Source organism: Callorhinus ursinus, unplaced genomic scaffold, assembly GCF_003265705.2.
Source record: "Callorhinus ursinus isolate GAN/ISIS: 27379988/994484 unplaced genomic scaffold, GSC_fseal_2.0 scaffold108, whole genome shotgun sequence".
Lineage (NCBI taxonomy): Eukaryota > Metazoa > Chordata > Mammalia > Carnivora > Otariidae > Callorhinus > Callorhinus ursinus.
The window spans coordinates 308,118-319,021 of record NW_027397170.1 but is presented as its reverse complement, the minus strand read 5'-3'; the positions used below and the strand labels follow the sequence as shown (position 1 = coordinate 319,021).

The window sequence follows — 10,904 nt, the reverse complement described above, 5'->3', positions numbered from 1 at the left end:
TGACCGACTCGCGTTTGTGTGTTTTTCTCTCGGCCCCACACCCCCAGTGCTGGGTGGGAACTCAAGTGGCACCCAGCGAAGTGAGTCGACCCCGGGCTGAATAATCCTGATCCAGAGAGGGGAGTTGGACGCGACCTGGAGTGACGAAATCCGCAGGGGAGCCCGCAAGTCAGCAGTTGGGAGGCCCCGCCTGCCCCAGTGCCTATAAAAGGTTCCTGGGGTTTGAGCAGCCCCAGCGTCCTCCCAGCCTTCCTGAGCACCTTTCTCTCCTCTCTGCCAACTCACTCGCCTCCCTTCTCTACCATGACCACCTGCAGCCGCCAGTTCACCTCCTCCAGCTCCATGAAGGGCTCCTGTGGCATCGGTGGTGGCTCCAGCCGCATGTCCTCTGTCCTGGCCGGAGGGTCCTGCCGGGCCCCCAGCGCCTACGGGGGCCTGTCAGTCTCCACCTCCCGCTACTCCTCCGGGGGGGCCTGCGGCCTGGGGGGCGGCTATGGCGGCGGCTTCAGCAGCAGCAGCAGCTTCGGGGGGGGCCTGGGTAGCGGCTTTGGTGGAGGATATGGTGCTGGCCTTGGTGCTGGCTTTGGTGGTGGCATCGGCGGTGGCTTCGGCGGTGGCTTCGGCGGCGGCGATGGCAGCCTTCTCTCCGGCAATGAGAAGCTTACCATGCAGAACCTCAACGACCGCCTGGCCTCCTACCTGGACAAGGTGCGTGCCCTGGAGGAGGCCAACACCGACCTGGAGGTGAAGATCCGCGACTGGTACCAGAGGCAGCGGCCCAATGAGGCCAAGGACTACAGCCCCTACTTCAAGACCATCGAGGAGCTGCGGAACAAGGTGTGTGGGCCTGGTGGGCGGTGCAGGTGGGCAGAGCATTGAGAGAGGTCATGGCTGCAGTGGCCCTTAGAAAACCACTTTCTAGCATCTTTATTTTACAAACAGGGAGACTGAGCCCACCTTGGGAGAGAGGCCACACAGGCCACTCAGAATTGGTGGCAGAGGGTCCCTTTTCAGCATCGAGGTATCTGAGCTGGGACCGGAGCCCTGACTCTCTTATTCCCTGCAGGTGTGCATTGCACCCTCAGCTTCTCTCAGCCTGGGATGGAGGATGGGGTGGCAGGAGACTGGGGGGCATCCCTCCACACACCCTGAGCTGGGTGGAAAAGACACCCAAGCTGGCCGGAGGGCATGACCTGCCAGCTAGGCGACCCTCAAGTTTGGGGATCTACCTTTCTCCCCTCTCTGCTCTTTCCCCCTGAGCAACGGAGTCTTGGCTAACAGGCCTGTCCTTCCACCCTCTCTGTAGATCATTGCCGCCACCATCGAGAACGCTCAGCCCATTCTGCAGATCGACAATGCCAGGCTGGCAGCTGATGACTTCAGGACCAAGTGAGCAACCACTGTGGTGGTGGACTGCGTGCGGGGCAGAGGGCAGGAGGCAAGCAGTGGGGCCATTGGTCCTGAGCCTCAGAAGCCTCCCAGATGGAGCATGATGCCCCGACCTCTGTCCTGCCAGGTATGAGCATGAGCTGACCCTGCGCCAGAGCGTGGAGGCCGACATCAACGGCCTGCGCCGGGTGCTAGATGAGCTGACCCTGGCCAGGACCGACCTGGAGATGCAGATCGAGGGCCTGAAGGAGGAGCTGGCCTACCTGAAGAAGAACCATGAGGAAGTGAGGCCCTGCTGACCACTGGCTGCGGGAGGCTGGTTCAGGAACCCGGAAAGGGGTCAGCTGAGCTGACCACCTCCCGCCATCCCTTCCTAGGAGATGCTTGCCCTGCGGGGTCAGACTGGCGGGGACGTCAGTGTGGAGATGGACGCCGCCCCTGGCGTGGACCTGAGCCGCATCCTGAACGAGATGCGCGACCAGTACGAGCAGATGGCGGAGAAGAACCGCAGAGACGCGGAGGCCTGGTTCCTGAGCAAGGTGGGGCTCAGGTCCTCAGCCCTCCTGCAGGACTGCCCAGCAAGGGAGCACCTCTGGAGCGTCTCACACCTGCTCTTCATTCTTCTCGCAGACCGAGGAACTGAACAAAGAAGTGGCCTCTAACAGCGAGTTGGTGCAGAGTGGCCGCAGTGAGGTGACCGAGCTCCGGAGGGTGCTCCAGGGCCTGGAGATTGAACTGCAGTCCCAGCTCAGCATGGTATGAGGGACCCCACCCAGCCCCAGTCCCCAAGTCCCCAGTAAGGGCCACCAGGCCCTTAACACTGCCACAAGACAGTTCTGCCTCTCTTATTCCAGGAGTGGGACTGGAGGGATCATTATATTCATTATACAGACACAGAAATTAAGGCCCAGAACAATGGAATACCTTTCCTCCACATTGTCTGGCCCATCAGTAGCCCAGCTGGAATCACAATCCATGTACCTCTTAGGAAACATGCCCAGAGGCCTGGGGGGACAATAGTGACCACCTCTGTTGACTCTCTTTCTCCTGCTCACAGAAAGCATCCCTGGAGAGCAGCCTGGAGGAGACCAAGGGCCGCTACTGCATGCAGCTGGCCCAGATCCAGGGGCTGATCGGCAACGTGGAGGAGCAGCTGGCCCAGCTGCGCTGCGAGATGGAGCAGCAGAGCCAAGAGTACCAGATCCTGCTGGACGTAAAGACGCGGCTGGAGCAGGAGATCGCCACCTACCGTCACCTGCTGGAGGGCGAGGACGCCCAGTGAGTGCCCAGCCCCCTCCACCCCCCTCCAGCCCCTCTACGCTCCCAGCACATCTAACCACTCTACCTTTTCTCCCCACAGCCTCTCCTCCCAGCAAGCGTCCAGCCATTCCTATTCTTCCCACAATGGTAAGGCTCCTGAGGGTCCTGGGTGCCCCAGAGACCCCAGCCCTCCCTGTGTGGGGCCTCTTAGCTCCCAATGCCCTTCTCACCCCCTCCCCTCTCTCCCACAGTCTTCTCCTCTTCCACCTCCTCCTCCGGCCACCAGACCCGGCCCATCCTCAAGGAGCAGGGCTCATCCAGCTTCAACCAGGGCCAGAGCTCCAAGCCCTGAGCTGCCTCTTCCAGAGCCTCCTGCCCACCTGCCGGCCCCAACCTCCTGAAGGCCTGGGCCAGGGCCCTGTTCTCCCAGCGCGGTTTCCAGCTGTCTCCCCTTCCCCTCCGCTGGTGGTGGGCTAATAAAGCTGACTTTCTGGTTGATGCAAACCTGTGTGGTCTCTGTTCTTGAACTAATGGGAGGGGGTTGAAGGTGTCTCCCAGGGACCTCCTGGGACCTCACAGCCAGAGGGGTCCAGGAAACAGCAAAGCTCAGAAGCCCTGGTAGGGTCTTCCTAGAAGAACCCTCTACTAGCAAGGGTGTGGGAGGTGGGACACAGGATGGGAAGGAGCTTCCCTGTGTTGACAGCCACCCTGGGAAGTGCGTATGGTCAGGCCTGTTTTGGAATGGAGACAACCCTGCCATTCAGAGGTTGAGTAACTTGGAAAAAGTCATGCAAGATAGTAAGAGGTATGACTGTGCTTCACACTGGGTCTGTCTGGTTACGAAGGCCATGCTTTTAGGTATTTTAACCCAAAGACTCCAAAGCTTAAGCTCTCAACTCTACTCTTCGGCTTCTCACACTTGCCCAGCAAGTTCTGTGTTGGATGGTGGGAGAGAGAGCCTTCTGCCTTGGGGATGGGGGTCCATGGTTAGAACTGAATTTTCTTCTCCCAACCTGCTCCTCCGCATCACCCCTTATCAGCCCCTTCTTTCTCATCTCCCTCAGGCAGGGACCCGAGGGCTGACAAGTCCGCTAGGAAACATCTGTCACTCATGCCCTCCTCTTTGTCCCCACGCGACCCCACCCCCACATTCAGACTGGCTTCCTCTCTCCCAGGGACTAGGCACGGCCCCCTAAGCAGGGCCCTCGCTGTCCATTCTCTCTCACTCCCATTTCTGCTTGATGGCCTTTCCAGCAAGAATATGGTCAAGATCAAGAAGGACGTTGATCAGGTCCTCTGTTTAACCACCTGTGACTTTCCCTTTCCCCTCCAATGCTCGACCCTCTGTCTCAACTCGCTTTGGTGCTTTCCTGCCCTGCCCTGCTCTGCACCCAGGAGTCAACCATCCTTTCCCACACCTCTTGCTTGCTATGGGTACCTTCTATATTTAAAAAAATTAATTAACAAAATCATAGTTATGTATGTGTCACATAATAAGTCTTTTTGTGGAAAAGAGCCATTCCCAGGCTGTGTCACCTGCCTCTGTTCCCACCTCCCACTTTCAACTCTGTTACTTTTGGCATTTGCCTTATTTCTAAATTACAGGCTTATACAACCATTTCTTGATTGTTTTTTTTTCAATTTTAGTTTTTAAAAAAGATATTATTTATTTATTTATTTTGAGGGCAGGGGTTGGGGGGGTGGGAGAGGCAGAGGGAGAGGGAGAGAGAGAATCTTGAACAAACTCCATGCTGAGCCTGGAGCCTGACACAGGGATTAATCCCATGACCCCGGGATCGTGACCTGAGCTGAAACCAAGAGTCAGACACTCAACCAACTGAGCCACCCAGCTGCCCCCCAATTTTAGTTTTTGATTGCTTGACTTCCCTCTGTGAAGGAGGGGAATTCAGCTCTCTTATTCAACATTGTCCCTCCCTATTTCTTCCTACCCTCTCAATATATCCATATTTCATTAGAGAAATGTTTAATTTTACATTGTCATGATTAACTATTCTTTACAGTCAAAAATATTTTATATTGTATTACATTTCTTTGGAATAAATATCTTTTTCAGTTTGCTGAGGTTTTCTATGTCCTTAACCTAAGTGTATTCCCTAGTTCACTGCACAGAAGTATAGGTCTCCTCCTAATATGTCAAAACACTGAGTGTTCCATCAGTTTTATCTTCTTGAAGATATTTCTCCTGGAGCCCACTGTCCTGCTCCAGCATGTTCTGGGTGCTCTTTGTGCCTCCCGCCATCCTGGAATCTTCCTTCACTGTCCTCTTGAACATCCCTTCTTTCTGTGTTGCTTCCCTCTTTCTAGATCCCATGTCTCCCTTCTTCTTTTCATCCCTCTTCATTATAGTGAAACACATCCTCTGGCAATTTCCTGAGACAGGATGCGTAGACTTTTCATGTCTGAAAACATCATTAGTCTACTCCCATTCTTGATGGATAATTTGGCTGGGTATGGAATTCTAGGTTGCAAATAATTTTCCCTCAGCACCTTGAAGGTATTGGGTCACTATTTCCTGGTTTCCAGTGTTGTTACTGAGAAGTCTAATGCTGTTTTGATTCTAGATATTGGATGTTATCCGATTTCTACCCCTTCCCCCAGAGCTTTAGGCTCTTCTCTTGCTCTCTAGCAGGCTACAATATCACATGTTCTGCCTCCATGTGGCTGTGTTGGATCTGTTGGATTGGGCATGTAGCAGCATCTTTCAGCATAGAAATTCATGTTCTTCAGAAATTTTCCAGGAAATTTTCTATTTATTTTATGATTTCCTCCCCTCCATTTTCTCTCTTTCTGGAACTCTTCTTTATCCTATGTATTTCATTCTATTTTTCATCTAATTTCTGTCTCTTTTTTTTTTTTGACTTTCTGAAATTTTCCTAAACTTTGCTATCCAACCTTATTATTTAGTTTTTTTAAAAATTAGATACATATTGGGCGCCTGGGTGGCTCAGTTGGTTAAGCGACTGTCTTCGGCTCAGGTCATGATCCCGGAGTCCCGGGATCGAGTCCCACATCGGGCTCCCTGCTCGGCAGGGAGTCTGCTCCTCCCTCTGACCCTCTTCCCTCTCGTGCTCTCTATCTCTCATTCTCTCTCTCTCAAATAAATAAATAAAATCTTTTAAAAAAATTGGATACATATTAGTAACTCTGGATACTTTTTAAAAGAATAGTCTCTTGTTCTTTTTTCAAGACACAATATTTCATGGTTTTAACAATTCTTCCATTTCCATCATCATTTCTGTTTCCTCTCAGCTGCCTTTTTCCTGGTTTGTCTTATCTCCGTCCTTTATGCCAGAGGCTTCCCTCAAATGTCTGTGGTTCTTGATCTTTGGTTAATATTTAAGAGTAAGTCACGAAGAAGCTGATTGGAAAGTGAGTGTGTGTGTGTACAGCAGGGGGGCTTTCCCCCTGCTGAGTCTCGCTATAGAATAATCTGGTGAATATGCTGTTTTTATTGGGGGACCCCAAATGTCAGTATCTTTAGGCCTTTTCTCTCGGGTAGGGTCTTCCTCAGGAAGGATGTCTCTAATTTACTAGGCTGGCCTATGAAAAGCTACCAACTTTGAGGAAACTATGTGGAGGAAGGGGATTGAGAGTGTCTCAGTCTGTTAATCTGACTTAAGTCAGTTTATTACCCCACGCTTACCCAAGCTGTGCTTGGTCCCTCAGGGTTTAGTTCCTCTGGTAAATTCTCCAGAGTACACCTCCAGTTTCTCCTGAGGTAAAGAAGGAGTGGTTGGCATTAGGTGGGGTTGGGATAGAAAGGGGCTATGGAGGTATCCCTGCTTTTTATACAGACTTTTGACCCATTTATCTTCCTGTTTCTAGCCCACCTGCCCTCCACCTTCAGAGATGCCTGGTGGCTCCTATTCCAGAGGCTTCCAGGGTCCTGCTGTGTGAATCTGCTTGCTTCTTGGCTTCTCCCTGGGAAAGCACCAAGATTACGTTTTTGTTTATTTTCTAGATTCTGAGATTTTGTTACTGTAATCCCTTCTCCTGTTCTCTTTGTCCAACACAGGTTTTATCCATTAACACTAATTTTAGAGGTGCTTAGAGGGGTGGTGATAAATGACACATTTAACCTCCGAAGTCCCTGCTTTACATGGCAAAATATTTTTCATCTTTCAAGGCTGCTGAGCTTGATTCATCACTCTGTAATGCATGATCATTTTTGGTTGTTGAGCAAACATGTCTCCTTATTTATGGTCAACGATCCTGTCTTCTGGGCCATAAGTGAGGTTATGATTCAGATTGAACCCCAGATCCCAATACCCAAAGGCAACCACTAATAACATTTTGGTGAGTTTCTTTCATATATTACAGGTCTGTCTATCATCTATCTATCTATCTATCTATCTATCTATCTATCTATCATCTATCTATCCATCCATCTATCTAATCATCTACCTACCTATCTACAATCACACTATATCATTTTGCATTCAGTTTTTAATATTTTAAGAGAAACACTTCCCTGTGTTATTAAAACTGTTATACATTTCAATGCTGTTTCCACTGTTTTTTTTTGTTGTTGTTGCAATTAAAATATTACAGCAATAACATCGTTCTGCATAAAGCTTTTATAAATATTTTGCATTATTTTCTTAGGCTTGATTCCCAGAAGTATAATTACTAGGTGAGAAGATAATGAATGTTTTAAGGGTCTTGACTTGTACTGTCCAATTGATTTCAAGAGAAATGGTACCAATTTACATATTTTACCAGCAGGGAACGAGAGTGCCTATTTCAAAACCTGCTCACCAACTTTGAGTATTATCTTTTAAAAATCTCTGTTGTTAATTAATTCACCTGTCACTTTTATTTTTATTTTTAAAATTTTATTTTATTATGTTATGTTAATCACCATACATTACATCATTAGTTTTTGATGTAGTGTTCCATGATTCATTGTTTGCGTATAACACCCAGTGCTCCATTCAATACGTGCCCTCTTTAATACCCATCACCAGGCTAACCCATCCCTCCCCCCAGAACCCTCAGTTTGTTTCTCAGAGTCCATAGCCTCTCATGGTTCATCTTCCCCTCCGATTTCCCCCCTTCATTTTTCCCTTCCTACTGTCTTCTTTTCTTTTTAACATATAATATTTTATTCGTTTTAGAGGTACAGGTCTGTGATTCATCAGTCTTACACAATTCACAGAGCTCACCATAGCACATACCCTCCCCAATGTCTATCACCCAGCTACCCCATCCCTCCCACCCCCCACCACTCCAGCAACCCTCCTCAGTTTGTTTCCTGAGATTAAGAATTCCTCATATCAGTGAGATCATATGATATATGGCTTTCTCTGATTGACTTATTTTGCTCAGCATAATATCCACTAGTTCCATCCACATCGTTGCAAATGGCAAGATTTCGTTTTTTTTGATGGCTGTACAATATTCCATTGTATATATATACCACATCTTCTTTATCCACTCATCTGTTGATGGACATCTGGGCTCTTTCCATAGTTTTGCTATTGTGGACATTGCTGCTATAAACATTGGGGTGCATGTACCCCTTCGGATCACTACATTTGTATCTTTGTGGTAAATACCCAGTAGTGCAATTGCTGGGTTGTATGGTAGCTCTATTTTCAACTTTCTGAGGAAACTCCATAGTGTTTCCCAGATTGGCTGCGCCAGCTTGCATTCCCACCAACAGTGTAGGAGGGTTCCCCTTTCTCCACATCCTCGCCAACATCTGTCGTTTCCTAACTTCTTAATTTTAGCCATTCTGACTGGTGTGAGATGATACCTCATTGTGGTTTTGGTTTGTATTTCCTGGATGCCGAGTGATGAGCATTTTTTCATATGTCTCTTGGCCATTTGGATGTCTTTGGAGAAACGTCTGTTCATGTCTTCTGCCCATGTCTTGATTGGATTATTTGTTCTTTGGGTGTTGAGTTTGATAAGCTCTTTATAGATTTTGGATACTAGCCCTTTATCTGATATGTCATTTGCAAATATCTTCTCCCATTCTGTCGGTTGTCTTTTGGTTTTGTGGACTGTTTCTTTTGCTGTGCAAAAGCTTTTTATCTTGATGAAGTTCCAATAGTTCATTGTTGCCCTTGCTTCCCTTGCCTTTTGTGATGTTTCTAGGAAGAAGTTGCTGCGGCTGAGGTCGAAGAGGTTGCTGCCTGTGTTCTCTTCTAGGATTTTGATGGACTCCTGTCTCACATTTAGGTCTCTCATCCATTTTGAGTCTATTTTGGTGTGTAGTGTAAGAAAATGGTCCACTTTCATTATTCTGCATGTGACTTTCCTATTTTCCCAGCACCATTTGTTGAAGAGACTGTCTTTTTTCCATTGGACATTCTTTCCTGCTTTGCCGAAGATGAGTTGACCATAGAGTTGAGGGTCCATTTCTGCGCTCTCTATTCTGTTCCATTGATCTATGTGTCTGTTTTTGTGCCAGTACCATACTGTTTTGATGATGACAGCTTTGTAATAGAGCTTGAAGTCCAGAATTGTGATGCCACCAGCTTTTCTTTTCTTTTTCAACATTCCTCTGTCTATTCGGGGTCTTTTCTGGTTCCATACAAATTTTAGGATTATTTGTTCCATTTCTTTGAAAAAAGTGGATGGTATTTTGATAGGGATTGCATTAAATGTGTAGATTGCTCTAGGTAGCATTGACATCTTCACAATATTTGTTCTTTCAATCCACAAGCATGGAACATTTTTCCATTTCTTTGTGTCTTCCTCAATTTCTTTCATGAGTATTTTATAGTTTTCTGAGTACAGATTCTTTGCCTCTTTGGTTAGATTTATTCCTAGGTATCTTATAGTTTTGGGTGCAATTGTAAATGGGATTGACTCCTTAATTTCTCTTTCTTCTGTCTTGTTGTTGGTGTATAGAAATACAACTGATTTCTGTGCATTAATTTTATATCCTGCCACTTGACTGAATTCCTGTATGAGTTCTAGCAGTTTTGGGGTGGGGTCTTTTGGGTTTTCCATGTAAAATATCATATCATCTGCAAAGAGTGAGAGTTTGACTTCTTCTTTGCCAATTCAGATGACTTTTATTTCTTTTTGTTGTCCGATTGCTGTGGCTAGGAGTTCTAGTACTATGTTGAATAGCAGTGGTGATAGTTCACCTGTCACTTCTAAAGCTGACCTTATGGAAGGACCCTCACACAGAGATAGAGTCCTGGCCTGGGTTGCAAAAACTCCTGAGCTGGATCACATGCTTATGAGTTGTTCAGTAACAAGGTGTCAGAGCAGAGGATGCAGAATGCCCTCTACCTAACAAAGCTGTCCGTGCCCACATCTTCAAGGTGCATATCGCCCATCAGAGAACCTTCTGGAAAAAAAGGTCTCCACTTGACTGATGGGGAACCTGAGGGCTCAACTAATTAAGGGAAAGAAAAAACTTTTTTAGGGTCTCCTATCTAGTTAGTAAAACTACCTGAGAGCAGGAAGCATGTTTCTCCCTTTCATTGTCATATCCTGTGGAAACAAAACATGAACCCCTTTTGAAGATGATATCAAGGCAGAAATGTGAGCTTCCTCTTCAATCAGGGGGACTAGCTTTTCCGTTCAAAAATATCTTGTTGCTTGGATTCCCCAAGCTAAGATTCAAGTCCCAAATCAGACAGCATTTTGCTCTTGCCTGGCCGTTCCTATTTCCTAAGATCCTGGCACCTGAGATGAGGAGGTTGAGTGCTCCTGAATGTTCCTTGTAACTTTATTTTGAACACACCCTCAGATTCTTTATGCTTGAGTTAGTGTCAAAGTTTGTGAAATATTGTTTTGGATAATTGCATAAAGAACTAAAACAATGGCTGGAGTGAGAATTAATGATAGCCCATAAAGTGTATCTGCTGATGTAAATAAATGAGTGGTAAGCTCGTCAGGTTTTGCCTTCTTTGGGCCCATTGTTTCTGAGGGCTATAAAAAGCACAGTGTCCCTCCTAGCATCTGAGATAAGCCATTTCTTATGTTTGCCTTCCCACCTCTGAGGGTTGTTGTTTTAAGACCTTCTGACAGCTCCCTGAGACATAAACACAAATGAAGCTTTTTTGTTTTGCTGGTCCCCACAACTCTTAGCACGTAGCGCCTCTGGGACACTCAGTAAGGATTTGTGGAGTCTGGTCTTGGGTTTGGGCCACAGACTTCTGCTCTTTCAGGTTTCCACGGAATCAGAAGCAAGTTTCTTTCTTTCTTTCTTTCTTTCTTTCTTTCTTTCTTTCTTTCTTTCTTTCTTTCTTTCTTTCTCTCTTTCTTTC

At 47.3% G+C, this 10,904-nt stretch overlaps 1 protein-coding gene across 1 annotated transcript; it reads left to right on the top strand.

Annotated features, from left to right (window-relative positions):
• The first annotated feature begins 261 nt into the window (after positions 1-261).
• On the top strand, positions 262-3,139 carry KRT16 (keratin 16). Its single transcript, XM_025861914.2, has 8 exons — positions 262-837; positions 1,307-1,389; positions 1,517-1,673; positions 1,767-1,928; positions 2,020-2,145; positions 2,447-2,667; positions 2,750-2,796; positions 2,901-3,139. Exons 1-8 carry the CDS (start codon positions 304-306, stop codon positions 2,999-3,001), a joined length of 1,431 nt encoding a protein of 476 aa, XP_025717699.2. The 5' UTR covers positions 262-303; the 3' UTR covers positions 3,002-3,139.
• The last annotated feature ends 7,765 nt before the right edge of the window (positions 3,140-10,904 follow it).